The 24,181-nt window shown below is 40.9% G+C and overlaps 1 protein-coding gene across 11 annotated transcripts in view; it reads left to right on the top strand.

Moving 5' to 3' along the window:
• Positions 1–24,181, top strand: part of RNF6 (ring finger protein 6) — a 33,895-nt gene that overhangs the window by 5,803 nt on the left and 3,911 nt on the right. Inside the window, exons 1-4 of one of the 11 annotated variants that reach the window (XM_060191703.1) lie at positions 12,881–13,081; positions 13,536–13,628; positions 15,892–16,102; positions 20,157–20,252. In XM_060191703.1, the coding sequence (XP_060047686.1) occupies positions 15,910–16,102; positions 20,157–20,252 (289 nt within the window). In that variant the 5' untranslated portion in view covers positions 12,881–13,081; positions 13,536–13,628; positions 15,892–15,909. The other 10 variants (XM_060191704.1, XM_060191702.1, XM_060191705.1 and 7 more) reach the window with 10 other exon arrangements.

Here is a 24,181-nt window from a genome sequence, read left to right on the forward strand (position 1 = left end):
CCAAGACTCTGAGTTCCCCAATACCTAATGAAAGATAGAGGGCCTGGGTGGTGGCGCATCTGGTTGAGCACGTTACTGTGCGCAAGGTCCCAGGTTTGAGCCCCTGGTCCCCACCTGCAGGAGGAAAGCAGCACGAGTGGTGAAGCAGGGCTGCAGCTGTCTCTCTCTCTCCCTTTCTACCACCCTTTCCCCTCTTGATTTCTGGCTATCTCTGTTTAATAAATAAAGATATAATAAAAGAAAGATGGAGCAGTATTCTGGTTTCTCTCATACACATATAAACATACATAATAAATTTAAACAAACAGTAAATTTAAAAGCATGTTTCTCCTCTTCATCACTGATCATTTGCTCTTGCAGAGTCTTCCACATAACTTAAAACATGACCTCTAACAGTTGCTGATACTGTGTCAGACAAACCTATCATTAGAGAGGAATTCACTCTGTTTCTCAGTTACAGTTCGAAAAATCTCAGGATTAGCTGGATTAGAAGCCTGTCCTGAACCCAGAAGTGTGGTCAGTGGGGCAGGGAGATGTAAGAATATGAATGAGAGTTCCTTTATTCAGAGGGTTGAGAAAGTGGTGGTAAGAACTGTGCAGGAGAGTGAAAGCTTTGAGTATTGATTGAGAAGGAAATGAAGCAGAATGGTGGTGGAAGGTAGGGATGGCATCTATGCTTACCAGTATATTTCCAGTGAGGCTAATGGTGGAAACTGAACTGGGAAGGGATACCTCTAAATTGGGTGACTTGCCAAGGCCTCTTTAAAGTGACAGTGTTCAAAGCGCAAGGACCGACGTAAGGATCCCGGTTCGAGCCCCCAGCTCCCCACCTGCAGGGGAGTCACTTCACAAGTGGTGAAGCAGGTCTGCAGGTGTCTTTCTCTCCTCCTCTCTATCTCCCCCTCCTCTCTCCATTTCTCTCTGTCCTATCCAATAGCAACGACATCAATAACGACAACAATAATAACTACAATAAAGCAACAAGGGCAACAAAAGGGAACAAATAAATATTAAAAATTTAAAGTGACAGTGTTTTAGTTGTGACCTGAATGAAAGAGCAAAAGCTGATAAAGGGGAAGGAGTAGAGCAGACCAGTGGATCACTTGACTATCAAGTGCAAAGGGTTTAATCTGGAAACCAGATGCAGAGAGAAAACTAGTGTTATAGACGTGTCATGGCAGTAGGGTCTAAGGTGACTTCTTTCACATGGCTAAATCTTTGCTAGTGGTTTTTGATGGAACTCTACATGTGGACTTTATATATTTAGCTGTCAGGCTCAAACTTCCTAATATGGGTGTCTTCTAAAAGAGTTGAAGCTGTAAGGTCTCTTGTATAAGTCCCTTTGGGACTTAGTTTCCACCATTTTCTGTTGATTAAAATAAGACTGAATGGAGTCCAGCGGTAACACAGCAGGTTAAGTGCACATGGCGCAAGGCTAAAGAACCAGCATAAGGATACCAGTTGGAGCCTCCGGTTCCCCACCTGCAGGGGAGTCACTTCACAAGTGGTGAAGCAGATCTGCAGGTGTCTTTCTCTCCCCCTCTGTCTTCCCCTCCTCTCTCCATTTCTCTCTGTTCTATCCAACAATGATGACATCAGTAACAACAACAATAATAAATACAACAATAAAACATCAAGGACAACAAAAGGGAATAAATAAATATTTTTAAAAAGATTTAAGACTATCTTAGATTCAAAAGGTGGACATCTAGACTCCTCTTCTTCCTCCTCCTCCTTCCACACTTCCACCTCCTCCTCCTCCTATTTCAATTTTTATGAAGAAGAGAATATGTGTGTGTGTGTGTGTGTGTGTGTGTGTGTGTGTGTGTGTGTGTGTGTGAGAGAGAGAGAGAGAGAGAGAGAGAGACAGGGAGAGAAAAAATACTAGAGCATCACTCAGCACTGGCTTACCTTGGATTTAGAGAGTGAATCTGGAGCCTCTGTGACCTCTGGGATGCAAGTCTGATGAGATCTAACACTGAAATATCATCTCTAGCCTTGCTAGACTCCTCTCCTTAATAGTAGGATGTAAAGATTTGGGATAGTATTTTTCAACCTACCCATGTATGAATACATATGAGTCTATAATTGAAAGCAGTTCCTTTTTCATATAATTCTTGTTCTCTTTACAAAATAAAAACAAAATTTTACCTATTGTGAATTCACAAGGAATCAGAGGGGGGAAAATATTACATATCTGAAAGGACTGCAGGTTTAAAACAATCTTTGGATAGAATGAGAGTATAACTGGAAGGATATCATCCTGGAAGCTAATGCCAAGGGCCCATTTGCAGGTGCAATGATGCATTTCTATCAGTATCGTCCTACCCCATTGTGAGATTTTCATCACTAGCACTCAGCAGCCCAGGTGGAGGGTGGGCAGAGGCACATGTTGATTCATCCTGGGTTAGGGCCTTGCCAGCTGGGGATGATCAAAAGAAGATGAGGCAAGGGAGGGTAGGATTATTGGCAGTATAACAGTGGAAATGACAGGCTGGGTAAGAATTTAAACTGGCTAAGGAGGAAAAAGAGGACAGGATTTCCCCTTTATATCATAACATTAGCTTGATTTTTTTTTTTTTGAAAGATAATTAAAATACCCTCCTTCCTTGCTTACTAACTCTTTATGGTAGCAAGACCCTTTCATCAAATATATACTAAATAAGAAAGAAAGTTGAAAAAAATAATATCAGTAATGAGTGAATAAATGATTTTTAATTTTCTGAGATAGTAGGCTCCCACTGCTGTGACTGACAAGGGCATTTAAAAATCAAAATCTTGGGAGTCGAGCGGTAGCACAGTGGGTTAAGCACAGGTGGTGCAAAGCTCAAGGACCAGCGTAAGGATCCTGGTTTGAGTCCCCCGCTCCCCATCTGTAGGGCAGTCACTTCACAGGCAGTGAAGCAAGTCTGCAAGTGTCTTTCTCTCCCCGTCTTCCCCTCCTCTCACCATTACTCTCTGTGCTATCCAGCAACACCATTAACAACAATAAAACAACAAGGGCAACAAAAGGAAATAAATATTTTTAAAAAATCAAAGTCTGGGGGGGGCGACAAGGGACGCACCCGGTTAAGCACACATAGCTCTAAGCGCAAGGATCTGTGAAAGAGTCCAGGTTCAAGCCCCTGGCTCCCCACCTGTGGGGGGAGTGGGGGAGCGGTCGCTTCGCAAGTGATGAAAGAAATCTGCAGGTTTCTTTTTCTTTTCTTTCTTTTTTTTTTTTACCAGAATACTGTTTAGCTCTAGCTTCGGTGGTGTAGGGGATTGAACCTGAGACTTTGGAGCTTCAGGCATGAGAGTCTGTTTGCATAACCATTATGCTATCTACGCTCTACCCAAGTCTGCAGGTTTCTATTGTTCTCTCCCCCTCCTTTCTCAATTTCTCTCTGTGCTATCAACGGAGAAGATGGCCTCCAGGAGCAGTGGATTCATGGTACCGAGCCCCAGCCATAACCCTGGAGGCAAAAAACAAAAGCTGAAAATCTTACATTTGTTGATGAATTCTGCTCTCCTATTCTATAAGTATTAATGAGATTTTATCTGTTTATAGTTATATACAGTACTGTTTCCTGTCATTTTTTCCTCAAGTAGATAGTTGTTTTTTCTCAAAAAAGTATATTGCTTTCTTTCTGGCTAGCTGGATTATATTACTCAGGCTCAGTCACCAGGAAAGCCCTATCTTTTCTGGCTTGTTCCTGGCAGACTTGGATAGCCTCTGAGTCACACAGTTCTCTCTGTGTCACACATAAACATGGTTAGGTCATCTCTGCCACCACCTGCTACTTGATACTCAAGGCTATTTGTTTCCATGCCCAGAAACTCTGGAACATTTTTCCACGTAGAGCACTCTCCCCCACACCAACCAAGGTCAAATTTCATCAGTGTCTTTATTGCTCCAAAAACCTACTTCCTACTTAGAATTTTCAATGTTTTTACAACATCTCCCAGCCCCCAAATCTACAGAAGTTCTATGTGACCTTCCCTCCCTTACAGCATATAGTTTGATCTCTTTCAACTACTATGATTAAAAGCTCTGTATTTACTTTATTCTGGTTTACAAAAGTGTTTTGCATCCTGTATTGAAAATTTTTTAATTAGGGGCTGGAAAATAACTTACCAGATAGGGTGCCTACCTTGCAACACTTGTGGCCAGTGTTTAAGCCCCAGCACTGAGGGAAGTTCCATGCTGTGATGTTTTGTTTTGCTTACCAGAGTACTGCTCAGTTTTGGTATATGGTGGTGCTGGGGATTGAACCTGGGACCTATGGTGCCTCAAGAATGAAAGGCCCTTTGCATAACCATTCTGCTGCCTCCCTAGCCCTGATATATTTTGTTTGTTTTTGTTTTACCAGATCACTGATCTATCTTTCAGTAGATCTAAATGAGGAAGTAACCTGGAGTGATGAATATCACTCATGCATAAGATCCTGGTTTTTCTCCTCCCCCCAACACACACGTTACACACACACACACACACACACACACACACACACACACACACACACACACACACACACACACACACACACATGAGGATCAGATCCATAACAAGTGCTGACTTGTTCCAAACATTACTGACAAACACAACTACCTTAAATCACTTTTTTGGTGGGGACCAGGCAGTGGCGCACCTGGCAAAGAGCACATGTTCCAGTGCTAAAGGACCTGGGTTCAAGCCCCAGTTCCTACCTGCAGCATGGGAAACTTCACAAGTGTTAAAGCAAATCAATGCTGCAGGTATCTCTCCTTCCCCTCCCCCCCTCAGTTTCTCTGTGTCTATCCAAAAATAAATACATTTTAAAGATTGGGGGCTGGACAGTGGCACACCCAGATAAATGCACAAATTACCCTGCACAAGGACCCAGGTTTGAGCCCTCACTCCCTACCTGCAGAGGGGACACTTTATGAGTGGTAAAGTAGGTCTGCAGGTATCTAGCTCTCTTTTTCTGTCTCCCCCTCTTCTCTCAATTTCTCTCAGTACGTGTGACTTAGAAAGGAAGAGAAATCAGGACCAGAGGGAAAAGGGGGGAGGGCAGGTGATGATGCACCTGTTAAGCACACACATTGCTGTGCACAGGGGCCTGGGTTCAAGCCCCTTGTCCCCACCTGCAGGGGGAAAGCTTCATGAGTGGTAAAGCAGGTCTGCAGTCTACAATGTCTCTCTATTTCCTTCTCTATCTTTCCCTCTCTTCCAGAGGGAGCATTAAAATTACAATTAGCTTGAACTTGGATCCTTTTGCACTGTAGAGTGTGTGCTTAACCAGATGAGCCACCACTGCCCCCTGATATTTCTCCTATCCAATATAAAGGTGATTTTCAAAGTCAGGTAGCTATTGAAAATACCTAAGCAACAATTCTGATGTAATTGATATGAGCTATAGCTGGGTATTAGGAGTTTAAAGCTCCTTAGTGATATTAATGAACATTCAAGCTTGAGCACCACTACATTAGAACAAGTCTAAGGGTTCTCCCCAAACAACCATATTCCTTTCCCCTGCACCGTTCCTTTTTTTTTTTTTTTTAACTTGCCTAACCTGTCTTTGAGATTCATTTTAGATACTTCTAGGCTCTTTCCTTGTCACCCTATTCATGCCATACACTTCCATAGCCAGTAGTTAGTTTTGATTTTTTATTTATTTATTTCTTTGCCTCTAGGGTTATTTCTGGGTCTTGTTGCTAGCACTATGAATCAACTGCTCCTGGCAGACATTTTTCATTTTTATTGGACAGCACAAAGGGAAACTGAAAGGCAGGGAGAGATAGAGAGGGAGAGAAACAGAGAGACACCTGCAGACCTGTTTCACCGCTTGCGAAGCAACCCCCCTGCCTGTTGGGAGCTGGGGGGTTTGAACTGGGATCCTTGCCTGGGTCCTTGCACTTCATACTATGTGCACTTAATCTGGTATGCCACCGCCTGGCCCCTTGATTTCATTTATTTATTTATTTTTGGCACAACCTTTTGCCTTAGTGTATTTGTCCTGCTCTTCAGTGGAATTCTAAGTTGTAAAAGGACAGAGACTATCTTTTCATAGCTATTTTTATTCCCAGAACCTATTACAATACCTATAACAATATAGTGTGTTTCTTTAGATGATAATGATGATGATGACAACCATGATGATATAACAGATGCCAAGACAATGCTCTCACCGGAGATTTTGCCCCTAGATGTCATCATCTCTTTGTGGGGCTACCTTTAGGCTACTGGAACCCATTTTGATTTTCACAAAGCTAAAGTACCTGGCAGTTAAGCTACTCCCTCCCTACCTTTACTTAGTGATTATAGGTATGTGGCTTATGATCTGGCCAACATGGGGTGACTCCTGTGTCACCTCTGAATGTAGGTCGATGTTGATATTGCACCCTTCTTTATCTTCCCAGTTCTCCCTGCACCTCCAGAACCCTACCTTTTCTTTCATGGGAACACTTCCTAAATCACTTTCACATGAATCTTTGTGTAAGACTCTGCTTCTGAGGCATTAGGGAGTAAGCAACTGAAAATAAATGTCAATAGTAGGATAACAATAACAACAGTTATTGTTTATTGACTAGTTTCTGTGTGTACAGGATGAACTTCTCTAATCCTCAGAATTAGGTAGCTATTAGGGTTATCTTCATTCTACAGACTAGTGACTAGAGGTATGTAGGCATTAAGTGTTTTACCCAGGGTCACACAGATAAAAAAAAGAAAGAAAGAAAAAAGGCCCTGGCGATGGTGCACTGGATAAACTCACCTAGTATTATGCACAGGAGCCCAGGTTCCAGGCAGTAGGCCCCACCTGCAGTGGGAACACTTTACAAGTAGTGAAGCAGGTCTGCAGATGTCTGTCCTCCTCTTTCCCTCTCTATCTCCCCACTCTCAATTTCACTCAATTTCCTATATAGTAAAATGGAAAGAAAAAAATGGTCAACAGGAATGGTGGATTCATAGTGCAGGCACCAAGAACCAGCGATAACCCTGCAGGGAAAAAAGAAAGAAAGAAACTGGACAGGGGGTGGGGGCTCCAACTTATCAGGCAAAGACAGTGGGGAATCAAATAAAGTAAAAATTCATCTCAAACCAAGTCCTATTTGCACTTTGTAAATTGGAAATGAATCCACAGGAGCCGGGTGGTAGTGCAGCAGGTTAAACACACCTGGTGTGAAGCGCAAGGACCAGCATAAGGATCCCGGTTCAAGCCCCTGACTCCACTGGTAGGGAGGTCACCTCACAGGCAGTGAAGCAGGTCTGCATTTGTCTTTCTCTCCCCCTCTCTGTCTTCATGTCCCCTCTTGATTTCTCTGTCCTGTCCAATGATGAAGGCAGCAATGGCAGCAGTGACAACGACAAGGCCAATAGAATTGGAAAGATGGCCTCCAGGAGCAGTGGATTCGCGGTGCAGGCACCGAGCCCCAGCCCCAGCAATAACCCTGGAAGCAAAAAAGAAAAAAAGAAAAAGAAATTAATCCACCATGTATTTTTAAAATGTATTTCACAAAATGCAAATTTTGTGAAATAAATTTACAGACTTGTAAATATTATAGGTTAAACACCTCATTTCTACTTAAAAACGCAGAAACTCCTCTTCTCTCCTCCCTCTCTCACTGTTCTCTGTAGCACTTTCTTTACTAAATGCTCTCTTGAATCCAGGAAGTAAAACCCTCATTTGAATGACTTATAATTTAGGTCCATTACAGATTAAGTTTATATTTTTGGACTAGTATTGGAACTAGAGTTTATGTTTTCTCTAGATATGCATTTTAAATCATACCCATTGCTTATTGAAATGAATTTACAAAATGTTCTATTTATACATTAAGAACTTTTGCATAATACAGTCACTTTAATTACATTATAAACTCTTACATCTTTTTAAATTTTATGTCTGGGGGGGTCGGGCGGTGGCGCAGTGGGTTAAGCGCATGTGGCGCAAAGCGCAGGGACCGGCGTAAGGATCCCGGTTCGAGCCCCCGGCTCCCCACCTGCAGGGGGGTCGCTTCACAGGCGGTGAAGCAGGTCTGCAGGTGTCTATCTTTCTCTCCCCTTCTCTGTCTTCCCCTCCTCTCTCCATTTCTCTCTATCCTATCCAACAGCGAATTGTGTCAACAAGGGCAATAATAATAACCACAACGAAGCTACAACAAGGGCAACAAAAGGGGGAAAAAAAATGGCCTCCAGGAGTGGTGGATTCATGGTGCAGGCACCGAGCCCAGCAATAACCCTGGAGGGGGAAAAAAAAAAATCACAAAAAAAAAAAATTTATGTCTGGATCTGACAGTAGTCTAAGCTACTCACATTTATAGTGATCCGTATGGAGAAAGGGGAAACAAAGGCCATCAGAACATTTTTGCCTGACATTCTCAACTAACATTTGCTGGTGAATTCTGTGAGATCTCTAAGGTTCACTCTTGTTTCATTGTCTTCCTGACCAAACCTGTACCCTTATACTCCCCTTCTTCAGAGAGCAATACACTGATAAATTATTTGAGCAAAGAAAGATTTATGAGCTGCAAGGACTATAGTAAAAGAGCTCACGTGGTCCTCGAGGTGGTGCAGTGATAAAGCCTTGGACTCTCAAGCATGAGGTCCTGAGTTTGATCCTCAGCAGCACATGTGCCAGAGTGATGTAGACACTTGCAGACCTGCTTCACCATCTGGGAAGCGACTCCGACTCCCCTGTAGGAGTCCTGGCCGGAACCGGGATCCTTATGTTGGTCCTTGCGCTTTGCGCCATGTGCCCTTAACCTGCTGCGCTACTGCACAACTCCCTGCTGTTTGTTCTTTTTTGTTGTTGTTGCCTCGAGGATTATTGCTGGGGCTCCATGTCTGCACTACGAATGCACTACTACTGGAGGCCATTTTTCCCATTTTGTTGCCTTTGTTGTTACCCTTGTTGTTGTCTTAACTGTTCTTTAAAGTATCTTTTATTCACAGCTAGCTAACAGTCTAAATGACATAATTCCAAAGCTTAGGACATGTAACTTGTTTCAGCCAGCTGTGATCAGAGAAATATGAGCCAGTAAATGGTGCAGTGGATAAAATGTTGGACTCCTCAATCATGAGGTACTAGGTTCAATCCCCAGCATCACATGTGCCAGTGATACTCTGCTGTTAGTGTTCTCTCTCTTTCCCCCTTTCCTTCCCTTCCTCCCTCCCCGTCTTGTTAATAAGTAGATAAATATCTTAAAATGTCAAATATATACAAAGAATAATTTCAACCTTGTGATATTTATTTATTTATTTATTTATTTACAAGGCTTCACTGATCTAGGCTACTTTTTCAGATAGAAAGAGAAAGAGGGAGCCGGGCAGTAGCGCAGCCGGTTAAGGGTATGTGGCACCAAGCGCAAGGCTCAGTCTAAGGATCCCAGTTCCAGCCCCGGGCTCCCCACCTGCAGGGGAGTCGCTTCACAGGCTTCACAGGTGAAGCAGGTCTGCAGGTGTCTTATCTTTCTCTGCCCCTCTCTGTCTTCCCCTCCTCTCTCCATTTCTCTCTGTCCTAACAATGACAAATTCAATATCAACAACAATAACTACAACAAAAATTTTTTAAAAAGGGCAACAAGAGGGAAAAAAAAAATATATATATATATATATATATATATATATATAGAGAGAGAGAGAGAGAGAGAGAGAGAGGAAGAGACGGCAGGAAAGCTACCCCCCCACCAAAACATCATGCATTTGGGAACCCAGCTTGAGTGCATCACAAAGCAGTTGTGCTCCCAGGTGAACTAGCTTGCCAGCCATGCTTTTTAAAATTTCTTTCACCTTCTTTATTCTACTCAAGAGATTAATTGATTTTGTGGAGCCAGAGGCTCATGCATGTGCGATTTTATTGCTTATGGGTCACTTTTTCATTCAAAGACAAAGAGAGACCACAGCACGAGAAGTTCCGCCAATACCATAGTACCAGGGCTGAAACTTGGGGTGCATGCATGATGGTGCAGGCCCTCTACCTAGTCAACTGTCTTTCCAGCTGGTTTATTTTTTGAAAGAGAGAGAACACAGCATCTCAACTCTAAAATATGCAGTGATGGGGTCTCAAACATACAAGTCCTATGCTCTACCACTCAACTACTTCCCATTCCACCTTTTTATTCTCAAATGCATAAAAGACCTGGAGGTAAAAGATGCATACCGGGAGTCGGGCTGTAGCGCAGCGGGTTAAGCGCAGGTGGCGCAAAGCACAAGGACCGGCATAAGGATCCCGTTTCGAACCCCGGCTTCACAGGCGGTGAAGCAGGTCTGCAGGTGTCTATCTTTCTCTGCCCCTCTCTGTCTTCCCCTCCTCTCTCCGTTTCTCTCTGTCCTATCCAACAACGAAGACAACAACAATAATAACTACAACAATAAAACAACAAGGGCAACAAAAGGGAATAAATAAATATTTTTAAAAAGCAGGTAAAATCCATTAAAAAAAAGATGCATACCAAAAATGTCAGGTAACCTAAGGCTGTGATATCTAAAAATACAAATATTCACAATGATTTCTGTCCCAACTATAATCTAATCTCCTTTTTAGTGATTTTTTTTTCCCTTGGGCTACAAAATCCAAAGCAAGGTGTTGGGTTGAAGTTACATATATTACCTATTTACTCACCAAAATCTGCAATTTCTCCTTTGTAAATCACTTGACTGGAATATACACATTACTTTTAGCATATATACCTATCTTTCTCCACTTAACATTTATACCTGATGAAATGTTACACTAACTAAATCTTGCATAGATATTTAAAATACTTTCTGCTTGAGTTTTGAACATATTACTTGTGGTTTTCTCTAACTTGTCCTCACAATTTGTAAGGTCTACTGATCTGCATAAATGTTTGCAAAAATTTGTGTTTTTTCTACTTGCTCAGGCAGTAAGCTGAGAAGAATTTCATGGCGGGTGTTGTGGTAAATTCTGGGATTATAAAGATAAATTAAACCATTTATTCAAACTAAGTTTGGACCCTTAAGTGGAGGAAATCTGTTAATTGCCAGGAAGTCATTGAACTCGCTCAATGACCTCCTTCATTCAAAAGGAGAGGAAGGGGAGTCTGGCAGTAGCACAGCAGGTTAAGTGCACGTGGCACGAAGCCACGCAAGGACCAGCGTAAGGGTCCCAGTTGGAGCCCCCGGCTCCCCACCTTCAGGGGAGTCAATTCACAAGCTGTGAAGCAGGTCTGCAAGTATCTATCTTTCTCTCCCCCTCTGTCTTCCCCTCCTCTCTCCATTTCTCTCTGTCCTAACAATGACGACGTCAATAACAACAACTACTACTACAACAGTAAAAAAAAAAACAAAAAAAAAAAAACAAGGGCAACAAAAGGGAAAATATAAAAAATTAAAAAAACAAAAGGAGAGCAAGGGCCTTGTTTTATAAGTTTTTGAGCACTGTAATATGTGTACCACCAACCGGCCCCTGCACTCAGTATTTTTTAAGTAAAAGAGTAAGTGCAGAAACATAATTTTAAAGTGGGAAGTAAAATCTGCCTATTTTACATAGTGATTGAGCTAATGGGTGTGACAAGGTTGACACTTCAAAATCCTTGGAGATGAGACCTGCAAACTCCTGAAAGATGTAGGAACCTAGGTGAAGTGGGATTTGGAATTTCCTTAGTTCCCATGATTTTTGAGGAATTTCAAGTAGTTCCCAAATGTCGAGAAGAGTTCAGATAGGTATGCAGCAGGAAAATTTCACTAGACTGCATACTTATTTATGCTCACTTAAATCTATAGCAATATGTGGGTTTTCTTAAGAAAATCCAGATCCAAGGAGTGCCCGGAAGGGAAGAGATGAGAAACAGTTGCAAAGGATTTGGGGACCCAGTGTCCTACGGTGGGGAAAGGATAAGTTGATGGAGGATGTAGTATGCTGATACATATCAAGGGAGAAAAACTATACACATCACAACAGTCTTGTAAATAATCTCCCCCAATAGAACGACTTAATTAAAAAAATCTGCTTATCCTTAGGATGCTAAAAAAAATTGCATTGCATTTGGTTTGGTACTCAGGTACTTGGCATAATGATAGGGTTAGAGTAGCTGTGGTAAGTTATTGCAGGGATTAATGAATGAGTGAACGAAAGTAGGAAGAGTAAGAGAAATGTGAGTGTCCTGGTCAATGCTTAAGTCTTCTGGAGATCAGGAAAGACAGGAAAGGAGCCTGGCTGGGCAGAGGCCTACCAAGGGCTCAACTCATGGTGACATTAGCGTCGTACCTCAGAAATAAAATTAGAGACATGCATGTGGGGAGTTTTAAACCTTTTTCCTAGGGGAAATGAGTAAAAACAGAGTCACTTTAGAATTGGTAAGGGTTCGCAATTTCCAGATCTCAAAGAGGGGAAGCCTGGCCCTTGGCGACGTGCTACTTGGATCGTGGAAAAAACAGCAGACTCTTGGGCTGCACTCTGCAGCAGACCTGGCAAGCACACGACACGCAAGCTCAGAGTCTGAACTTCGGGCCTGGAAAGCAAATAATGGTGCCCTTCGGACCACACAGCTGCCACCAGTCTAGACGACGGAACGCTAAACGCCGGCACCCGGGCTCCCGCCGGACCGAGTTTCCAGTGCACCCACGAGCGCCCGGCTGGCGCCGGAAAGTCTCCCCTAGCCGAGGAAGGCAGCTTGGTTCGGGGAGAAAAGGGAGGGGGCCTGCTGCCACCACCACCACCCCCCCCCCCCCCCCCCGCACAGCCTCCAGTGCAGCTGGATCGACCCAAACTGCGGCGCGCGTTTCTGGTTTGTCCCTTTAGTAGACGATTAGAAGGGACAGCGGCCTCCGGAGGCAAGTGTCCCCTGCCCACCCCCATCACAGCCTAGGGGACTCGAGATGGCAGCTCCAGCCGCTGATTTTTCTCGGGTTGGGCCGTAGGCCAGGTTTCCCCGGAGGTGAGCGCTGGGAACGCAGTGGGCCCCATCCCTACTTCCGGGAGACGCTGCGGCCAGCTGGCCTGCTTGGGTTGCCCATCTCTTCTCCGATTGGTCAACTCTGCTCAGCCTACGCCCCTCCCCAACTGCTGATTGGTTGATATGCGCAGTCTGTCCGCAGCTTCCCTGTGGGAATCCAGGTCGCTAAGGGAAACGTTGGTCGAGGCTCGGTGGGGAAGAGGTTAGTTGGGCCCTGGAGCCCAGTTTGTTTGTGCGAGTGGGGGCAGAACCCTGGCGCGAGCTTCCGTCGCAACGGTCAGCAAAGAAACCAGTAGCGGGACGGAGGGCGGGGGTGGCCCGAAAGTGAGGGTCTGAAAGTAAACCGGAGACACCCTACTCTGGCAGCGGGCGGACGGGCATGGATAGATAGGAAGCTAGGCCTCTGGGCGACGAGCTGTAGTCCCCGGAGCGGTGACTGGGAGGAAAGGCCTAGTTTGAGTTGCGGGAGAAAAGGGCCTTGCGGGAGATGATCATGACCTAATTGCTTGGGGATGTGATTTCCTAGGTGAGTGACTTAACCAAATGCGCTGGAGGGTTTGCTGTGACTTTGCAGCAGCGCTGGGAAGGCCGCCAGCCGCCCCGGGCCTTGAGACAGACACGTAACTAAATAATCCAACTCTATTTTATTGCTTCAGGTGGGCAGCCATCAAAAAAAAAAAAAACCCCACAAAACAGTTGAAGGATGGATACCATTGCGTTTGTTAAAAGCATGTTGAAAGGAAACTAAGGTATTCCCTTTGATTTAGTGGTGGTTAATTGTCCAAGAAAATTACCTTTAAGGAAAAGCTCCTAGATTTTGACTTAGTTGTATGATAGGTTCCTTTTTTTTTTTTAATCATTTATTAACGGGAAAAAAAAATCCTGACACCGCCATATTCAGCAAATGTGCTGTGTGCCAGTAATCGTCCGATCTGGACTATTCTGAAAATGGAAGAGATCCTAAGACTTTATAGTAAGACAGTTCACATGTCATTGGAAGGTACTACTAGATCTTTTAGTTTAAAATGGCATGATATTCACCTTAAAATAATAAAAAAGATCCTTGGTTTTTGTAATTTAATATTGCAGTAAGCATGATACTGAATAGTTTATTCTTACAATAATTTGCACCTGTGGCTTAGCTTCACTTTGTATTTAAAGTAGTTTACTTATTACACACTGAGTCAGAAATGCAACAGTTGCTTTATTGGTAGCCTAGTCATTTGATCCTTCAGACTATTAAGTCATATTTTTTATATTACATATACCTGTTCATACTAGAAATTGTCAAGGGGTGGTTTATTTAATCCACAGAACACTAAAATTAACTGTTAAAGAGAAACCTGGTCCTTACCCAAGATAATTCTGACCTACATTTTAGGATGAACATCTATCTATTGTAAACATTTTCCTCAAGTGACTTTGCTGTGCATTCCTAGTTGAAAACTGCTTTTCTTTTTCTTCTTTTTCTTTTTTTTACCAGAGCACTGCTCAGCTCTGGCTTATGGTGGTGTGGGGATTGACCCTGGGACTTTGGAGTCTCAAGCATGAGTCTTTTTGCATAACCATTATGCTGTCTACCCCCACCCCACCTGAGAACTATTGTTTTAATGACTTAGTATATTTAAGAAATTGTAAAATAGCAAATATTTGTCTCATTGTTCTTATAGGTTAGAAGTAAGCTGCTGAAAAATAACATTTTTTTCTTCTTTTAAATGTTTTTAAATTTTATTTGATAGGACAGAGAAATTGAGATAGGGAAAAGGGATGGAGGTGGGAGAGAGAGAGAGAGAGAGAGAGAGAGACCTATAGCATTCCTTCACCCTTTAGGTAGGAACCAGAGGCTTGAACCTGGGTCCTTGTGCTTGTTAACACATACACTTAACCAGATGGTCCACTACCTGGCCCCCTGAGGAATACTATTTAAGTATAAGCTTAATATTATGATAGCCTGAGCAAGGTCGGGAAATCTTACTGGTATTCAGAAACCGTTGGGACTCACCATTTTAGGCTTGGGGACACAGTGCTGTGATGCAGTCTCACACATTAGAGAGGTATGAAGCATTGTCTTCTGTTCACATATGTTAGGTTTAAAGAGAGATCAACCACCAAGTGTGTTCAGTTAATACAATAGGTTAAATTACTTGTACCTCCAAAGTTCAGTGGGAGGTAATATTACATTATGAATTTTATTTTGTAAAAATTAACTCTTTTTGGACACAAATGTAAACAATAACTCTCCCAAGCAATCTTTTGCTTATTAAATGAGAAATACAGATTAAAGTTTATATGCTAACATGAAATACTCAGTTTTTTTATAAAATATTTTTATTTATTATTGGATAGAGACAGAAATTGAGAGGAGTGGGGGAGATAGAGAGACAGAGAGACACTTGCAGCCCTGCTTCACTGCTTGTGAAGCTTTCCCCCTGCAGGTGGGGATAGAGGCTTGAACCCAGGTCCTTGTGCACTGTAATGTGTGCGCTTAACCAGGTGTGCCACTGCCTGGTCCCAATACTCAGAATTTTGAAACATAAAATTAACCAGATTTATGAAATTAGAAGAAGTAAAAAGTGAGATAATCAATTTGGTATTCAGATATGAGGAATGTATGGTGAAACAGTATCTACTCTGACTAAAACAATAAATTTAAGCAGAGATAAGGCCAATTTGTTCTGTTTTCTAGAACCTGCTTTTCATCTTATATGTAAATTCTTGACTGCAAGAGTTTACATATGAGAAAAAACTTAGATATTTAATGAATTTCATAGGGCTTCTTTACCAGAGCACTGCTCAGTTTTGGCATATGGTTTAGGGATTAAACATGTGACTTCAGTGCCTCCCGTACAAAGGCCTTTTGCATAACCATTACGCTATCTCCCCTGCTCAGCATATGAAGTTGCTAAGTAGAGAACAAAATTTTTAAATGTAGAATTTAAACATGTAAATTTAAAATGAAGCCAGATCTAGTTCATGACTAATAACTTGAATTTTGTATGTATTGTTGAATAGAAAGCCAGGAATCTCAGTATGAATCAGTCTAGATCTAGATCAGATGGTGGTGGTGAAGACAACTCTTCTCGAGATCACAGTCATCATGAAAATGAGAGAAGATGGCAGCAGGAGCGTCTCCACAGAGAAGAGGCCTATTACCAGTTTATTAATGAACTCAGTGATGAAGATTACCGGCTAATGAGAGACCATAATCTTTTAGGCACCCCAGGTAAGAGAGGGGTAAAATGAGATTTTTTCTTAATCATTACAGGAAGGAATTTCAAAATGAGAGTGTTCTTACTCCTTCCCATTCCCAAAATACAGCTTTTTTTTTTTTTTTTGCCTGGGGCTTGGTGCCTGCCTCACAAATCCACTGCTCCTGGAGGCTACTTTTCCCCTTTTGTTGCCCTTGTTGTTTTGTCATTGTTGTTATTGCTGTCCTTGTTGGATAGGACAGAGAGAAATCAAGAGAAGAGGGGAAGACTGAGGGGGAGAGAAAGATAGACACCTGCAGACCTGCTTCACGGCTTGTGAAATGACTTTGCTGCAGCTGGGGAGTCAGGATTCAAACCAGGATCTTTATGCCGGACCTTGCACTTCGCGCCATGTGCGCTTAACCAGCTGTGCTACTGCCTGCTCCCCAAAATACAGCATTTTAAAAATAAAAAATAGATGTTTTATTTATGTATTTATTGGATAGACAGGAATCAAAAGGGAAGAGGGAGAGGAGAGAAAAAAAGACACACCTGTAGCCCTACTTCACCAGTTGTGAAACTTTCCCCCCTGCAGGTGGGGATGGGGGCTTAAACCCAGGTCCTTATGCATTGTAACATGTACATTCAGCCAGCTACACACCCCCGGTCCCTCTGTTGTTATTCTATATTTTCATTTTATATAAGTCACTTTAATATTTGTTGGAGGGCTGGTTTGGTAGGAATGAATCCATTTAACTGTTGTCTGGAAAGTTCTTTATCACTACTTCAACCTGGGTCATAACTTAGCTGAATAGAGTATTCTTGGGTAAAGGTCTTTTTCATTAAGAATTTTGAGTATTTATCATGTCAGTCTGTTTGGCCTTCAGAGTTTCTGTAGAGAAATCATCTGATAGTCTTTTTATTTTTCATGATTTTTATTTATTAATAAGAAGGTTAGGAGGAGAGAGTGAAAGAGAATCAGATATCACTCTAGTACATATGCAGCCAGGGATTGGACTCTGGACCACATGCTTGAAAGTCCAAGGCTTTATCCACTGAGTTATCTCCTGGACAGTTTTTTTTTTTTTAACAAAAATTTAGTTACATGTATATATTGCTCCAGACTGCTTAGCTCTGGTTTATGGTGGCACTGGGAATTGAACCTGTGACCTGGGGAATTGGGCGGTAGCGCAGTGGGTTAAGCGCAGGTGGCACAAAGCGCAAGGACCAATGTAAGGATCCCAGTTCGAGCCCCCGGCTCCCCACCTGCAGGGGAGTCACTTCACAGGCGGTGAAGCATGTCTACAGCTGTCTACCTTTCTCTCCTCCTCTCTGTCTTCCCCTCCTCTCTCCATTTCTCTCTGTCCTATCCAACAACGACAACAAGAATAACTACAACAAAGAAAACAAAAGGGAATAAATAAATATTTTAAAAAATTCTGTACCATAGCAACCTATTCCTGGTTGTATTTATTGTCACTTGGAGGGACTATATTCTTGGGGGAAGGAGTCTCTGTATCTCTCTGCTGCCTGGATGCTGACTTGGTGCTCCTCGTTGTGGAAGGTTGACACTACAGGGGGGTTTCCATAGACTTTTTTTTTTTTTGTAACTTTGATGTTTATGTGGAATGAGGGGAACACAGATCTTTTCTATTCATCTGTCTTGGCCTACCCTTAAGAGTTTTTTTTTTAACATTACAAAACAGAAAAATCACTGTTTTGTGTGTATTTTAGGTAAGAATATTGACTGTGGAGTACTGTTAAACAAAAACCAAATTAACAGGTTACACTGTCAAATACATATATATACATATATATGTGTGTGTGTGTGTGTGTGTATATATATATATATATATAGAGAGAGAGAGAGAGAGAGAGAGAGTTAGAGAATGAGTCCCATTTCTCTAATATTTATACAAATGTCACTTATTTAGGTTAGAGACAGGAGAGAGAGACCTCTGCAGTACTGCTTCTTCGCTAGTAAAGTTTCCCCTCTGCAGGCAGGGACCAAGGACTTGAACCCAGGTCCTTGCACACTGTAATGTAAGCACTCAACCAGCTGCACCCGCTGTCAAGTCCCTGCAAATGTTATTTAAAGCCCAGTGTTTTTTTTTCCTTTGTTGGGGGAATTAATGGTTTATAGTTGACAGTAAAATACAGTAGTTTGTACATGTATAACATTTCTCAGTTTTCCACATAACAATCTAACCTCCTCTAGGTGCTCACCTCTGCCATTATGTTCCAAGACTTGAAAACACTCTCCTGCTCAGGAGTCTTTTACTTTGGTGAAGCACACCAACTCCAGTCCAAGTTCTGCTTTGTGTTTTCCCTTCTGTTTTTATTCAACTTCTATGAGTGAGATCATCCCATATTCATCCTTCTGTTTCTGGCTGATCTCACTTAACTTGATTCCTTCAATTAAAGACCAATTTTAACTCATTTGAGATGTTATAATTTGTTTTGAGTAAATAACTGAAAATGGAATTATTAGCCCTGAAAAGTTTAATGTCCTTTTTTTCTAGTTAGATTTATTTATTTATTCCCTTTGTTTGCCCTTTTTGTTTTCTTATTGTTGTTGTAGTTATTGATGCCATTGTTGTTGGATAGGACAGAGAGAAATGGAGAGAGGAGGGGAAGACAGAGAGGGGGAGAGAAAGACACCTGCAGACCTGCTTCACCACCTGTGAAGCAACTCCCCTGCAGGTGGGGAGCTGGGGGCTTCAACCAGGATCTTTAGGCTGGTCCTTGCGCTTTGCACCACCTGTGCTTAACCCACTGCTCTACCGCCCAACTGACTTTTTCTTTCTGTTTAAGATCTATTTATTTATTTATTTACTTATTTATTTATTTGCCTCCAGGGTTATTGCTGGGACTCAGTGCCTGCAGCACGAATCCACTGCTCCTGGAGGCTATTTTTTTTCTTTTGTTGCCCTTGTTTTACCATTGTTGTGGTTATTATTATTATTGTTATTGATGTCATTGTTGTTGGATAGGAAATGAGAGAAATGGGAGAGAGGAGGGGAAGACAGGGAGGAGGAAGATAGATACCTGCAGACTTGCTTCACTGCCTGTGAAGTGACTCCCCTGCAAGTAGGGAGCTGGGGGCTCAAACTAGGATCCTTACACCAGTCCGTGCGCTTTCTGCCATATGTTCTTAACCTGCTGCGCTATCGCCCGACCCCCTATTATTTTATTTTTTATGGGCAAGAGAAAAACCAGTGGAAGAGAGACCGGATTATCAGTCTACTCTAGTATATGCAGCATTGTGGATTGAACCTAGGGCCTCATACATGCAAGTCTTATACTGTACCTAAGAACTTCCTCCCTAGTCACTGCTTCATATTTGTTTACAAATTAATTTCATAAGTGAACTAATAAAATTTGTATATCTTGGGGCCAGGTAGTGGCACACCTGGTTGAGTGCACATGTTACAGTGTGCAAGGACCCAGGTTCAAGCACCCAGTCCCCAGCTGCAGGGGGAAAGCTTCACAAGTGGTGAAGTAGTGCTGCAGGTGTCTGGCTCTCTGTGTCTCTTCCTGTTACCCTCTTCCCTCTCAATTTCTGGCTGTGTCTATCCAATAAGTAAAGATTTATAAAATTAAAAAAAATTGTATATCTTATTACGTATTTGTTATGTGCTTTGGTAACCTATGTAGTGAGCTGTTGAGTTAAAATTTAAGTAGGTATTTACAATTTTCTCTAGAAATACTCCCCTTTAATTTCTCTTTAGTTCTGAGAAAAATCCACAGAATTGTATTTTAATAATTTCTAAGTATATTGGTTGAGAATACTTCATTAAATTACTCAGAATAAATAATATTTTAACTTTAATAATGAATTGTACCCAAAATAATGTATTAGCATCAGAGAGGGTATATCTTAAAATAAATTTTATTATTAGTGATTTCACATTATTTACAAAATTAGAAGACTTCTGGGGTATAGTTTTACACCTATAGTAATGAATGTTTTAACTGTTCAGTTAGGAGAACAATTTGTATTGCTAAAGATTAATTTTACCCTTCTTAATTCTGCAAAAACTGAGTAATTAAATTTTAATTTCAGTGAGCAATTTGTTGTTGTTTTAGGGGAAATAACATCAGAAGAATTGCAACAAAGGTTAGATGGAGTCAAAGAACAAATAGCTTCTGAGCCTGGCTTGAGAAATGGAAGCCGTTCCAGAGGTACTGTGGGCCCTTTCCATATGGGACAGGTTTGAGTGCGGCAAACTGCAGAAATGAACTTACTGGATTTTGTACCGTGGGACTGATTTTACTATGTTCTAGTTTTAGTGTGATACTTCTTTAGGTATTATATATGCAGGCGGTATGGTTACACAATATAAAAAAAGGGTTGGATGTATCTTACTTCCAGGAAGTTCATATATATGAGATAATATAACATTAATTGCCAGCATGGTTCTTTTTAATTGTATAATGTCAACACTACTTCTTTTAAAGTAATGTAGCTAAGCTTCTAAAAATGTATGTGAGTAATATAGAAAGATTGAGTCAGGAAATCCATTTTTTGTTGCTTTGTTTTCTTGTTTTGTCATTTTATTGAATAATCAAAATATAATTTTTTTTTCCTCTAGGGTTATTGCTGGTGCTTCCTGCCAGCACTACAAAATCCACTGCTCCTAGTTGCCATTTTTCTTTTTTTCTTTTTTTTTTCCACCAGAGCACTGCTTACCTCTGGTTTTGGTGGTGCAGGAGATTGAACCTGGGACTTTGGAGCCTCAGGCATGAGAGTATCTCTGCATAATCATTATGCTATCTACCCCCACGCCATTTTTTATTTTTTTTATTTTAGTGGATAGGTCAGAGAGAAATTGAGAGAGGAGAGGGAAGATAGGGAAAAAGACAGAGACACCTGCAGACCTGCTTCACCGTTTGAGAACTGACCCCACCTGCAGGGGAGAGCTTCATGAGTGGTGAAGCTGGTCTGCAGGCATGCCTTAATCTCCCCCGTCCCTTCCATCCAATAAATAGATAATAAAATTTTTTTTAATAAAAACATTTTATTAAAAGCAAAATACTTGTAAACAATTTTTCAAACAAAATGGTTAATATTGTTCAAAATAGGCAACTTTAATGTCTTGCTTACCATTTTTTCTCCAGAAGTACTCATTATTTATTTTATATTACATCAAGATTGCTATATTAAGGTAAATACTATTAAAAACCCCAAAAGTGCAATGACTTCATATGATTATTTTTCATCTAACAGTCTGTGGAAGATGGATTGTGCCCTATTAATCCTCCTGGGACCTACCCAGTTTACTCAGTGGTGTTATAGCTGTGCTGTCCCATGTTGAAGCTACTAACCATATGTGATTATTTAAATGAATTAAAATTAAGTAAAAAATTTTAGTATCTCAGTTTTTGTAGCTACATTTGTTTGTATTTATTTGTTTATTTTACCAGAGTGCTGCTCAGGTCTGGCTTATAGATGTAATGGAGACGGAACCTGGGACTTAAAGGCCTCGTGTATAAAAGCCTTTTTATATAACCATTATGCTGTCTCCCCAGCCCTAGTAGCCTTATTTAATGCTTGCTAATTACATGTGATTAGTGGCTTTTGTACTGAACTTCACAGATAAGGAACATCTCTGCTGTTGCAGAGAGTTTTACTGCAGGAGCCAGGCAGTAGCGCACCTGATTGAATGCACACATTACAGTGCACGAGGACCCAGGTTCAAGCCCTTCATCCCCACCTGCAGGGGGAAAGCTTCACAAGTGGTAAATAAAGTAGGGCTGCAGATGTGTCTCTGTATCTTTCCCTCTCTCAATTTCTCTCTGTCTCTACCCAACAATAAATAACTAAAATACAATAAAATTTTTTTTAAAAAAATGGGAGTCCAGCGGTAGTGCAGCAGGTTAAGTGCAGGTGGCACAAAGCACAAGGACCAGCATAAGGATCCCGGTTCCAGCTCCCGGCTCCCCACCTGTAGGGGAGTCACTTCACAGACGGTGAAGCAGATCTGTAAGTGTCTATCTTTCTCTTCTCCTCTCTATCTTTCCCATCTTTCTCCATTTCTTTCTGTCCAATCCAACAACGATATCAGTAACAACGACAACAATAATAATAACTACGGCAACAATGAAAAAAAACAAGGGCAACAAAAGGGAAATGAAAGAAATATAAAAAAATTAAAAAAGAGTTTTACAGCATGCTTCTGCTCCAGGGTATTGTTTCATGCCCAAACTATGCCACAACCACATCTAGATTATTATTTTTATTATTTTTTTTACAATTTTGTTTATTAATGAGAAAGATAGGAGGAGAGAGAAAGAACCAGATAACACCCTTGTACATGTGCTGCTGGGGCTTTAACTCAGGCCCTCATGCTTGAGAAAACAGTGCTTTATCCACTGAGCCATCTCTCAGACCACCCACATCTAGATTCTAACTGGTAGGAAATAGGTCTTGGCACCAGCATGAACGTGAGATACATCATTCCCATTCCATTCCATTCCATGGCAAAGTGCTTACTTACCTCATGGCTGCCTTCAGCTCTCATGGTAGCTTCATGGCCATTGTAATGCGTTTATAATGGGAGAAGTATTGTGTTAGGTAATTAAGTGAACTCTTCAACACATACAAACACTGTCATCACTGCATTCTATTAATTAATGAAAGAACTGGCATTTAGAGTGATAAATGTTGACCTGCCTTTTATTGATTTCTTTGTAAATTAAGATGGAAATTGAATATGAACCTTTTTTATGTTCACATATGTAAACGTGTTTTGTAATATGTCAAATATGATATATGCTAATATGATATAGAACTGGTATTAATTGGCCTTTTAAAATACACTCTATTGGAAAATATACTCACCACATATAAAGTAGCTTGCATCTTTACAACGTGGCTAAAGTTGCTATATTTTTTAAATATTTTTTTAAATTGCTTATTTTTTAATATTTATTTTCCCTTGTTTTTTATTGTTGTTAGTTATTGTTGTTGTTATTAATGTTGTCATTGTTAGATAGGACTGAGAAATGGAGAGAGGAGGAGAAGATAGAGGGGGAGAGAAAGATAGACACCTGCAGACCTGCTTCACCACCTGTGAAGCAACTCCACTGCAGGTAGGGAGCCGGAGGCTGGAACCGTGATTCTTACGCCAGTCCTTGCGCTTCGTGCCACGTGGGCTTAACCACTGTGCTACCACCTGACTCCCAAGTTGCTATATTTTTTACTGACACCAACAGTTGACCAATATCAGTAACTTCAAATATTGAAAACTTTTTTGGAGATTATAGTAATCAAATTAAACCAATTAAACTAAAGCAATTGCATTTAGTAGATGTTTTGAGTAGAACAAACTTTAAAATATTTATATAGTAGTTATGCATTAGAAAGTTTTCCACAGAGGTTTACACTTCATTTAATCTGCTAACTAAAAATGGAAAGCTTAAGCTTTCCACAATAGAAGTATTAGAGTCAAAAGAAATTTGTCTGGGTAGATTTATTTCTAAATTGATTTATTCAACATTACTCATTTAGAGTCTGATTTGTACCAGATAACATTGTAGAGATTGAGGAATTTAGCAGTGAGTGAAATAAGACAAAACTCTTTTATCTTCATGAAAGTTACATTCTAAATGAATAGAAATGTATTTTATTATGTTTAATGGCTAGCATTTATTGAGTTTCCTGTGTGCAAGCTGTTTTACTAATAATCTTACAAGTGATATTTTGTCCTCATGATAATGCTTTGAGATTTACACTATTATTTATTCCAGTCTACTGATATGGATATAGCCATATAGAAATTAAGTAACATGCCTAAAGTTTCCCTGATCTACATATATGGCTCTAACATTAATTTCAGAAAGCTAGGTTTTTTTGAGATGTACCCTTTTGGAAGGCCTTGAAAAATATGACAAAAATACCTAGTTGTAGTAAAATCTTCATTGAGTTATCTTTACCTGAAGAACTCTACAAATACAAGATGAATTTGATATAGTTTTCTCACTGTATTTTATTAATGCTGCTATACAATAAAGTAGGTATTGGATATACTTCCATTTTACATATTTGCATAAATGTTACTTAAATTTGTATCACACTTAAGCATGTATTATGTTTATAATATATATCTTTT

Source organism: Erinaceus europaeus, chromosome 5 (genome assembly GCF_950295315.1).
Source record: "Erinaceus europaeus chromosome 5, mEriEur2.1, whole genome shotgun sequence".
NCBI classification, from domain to species: domain Eukaryota; kingdom Metazoa; phylum Chordata; class Mammalia; order Eulipotyphla; family Erinaceidae; genus Erinaceus; species Erinaceus europaeus.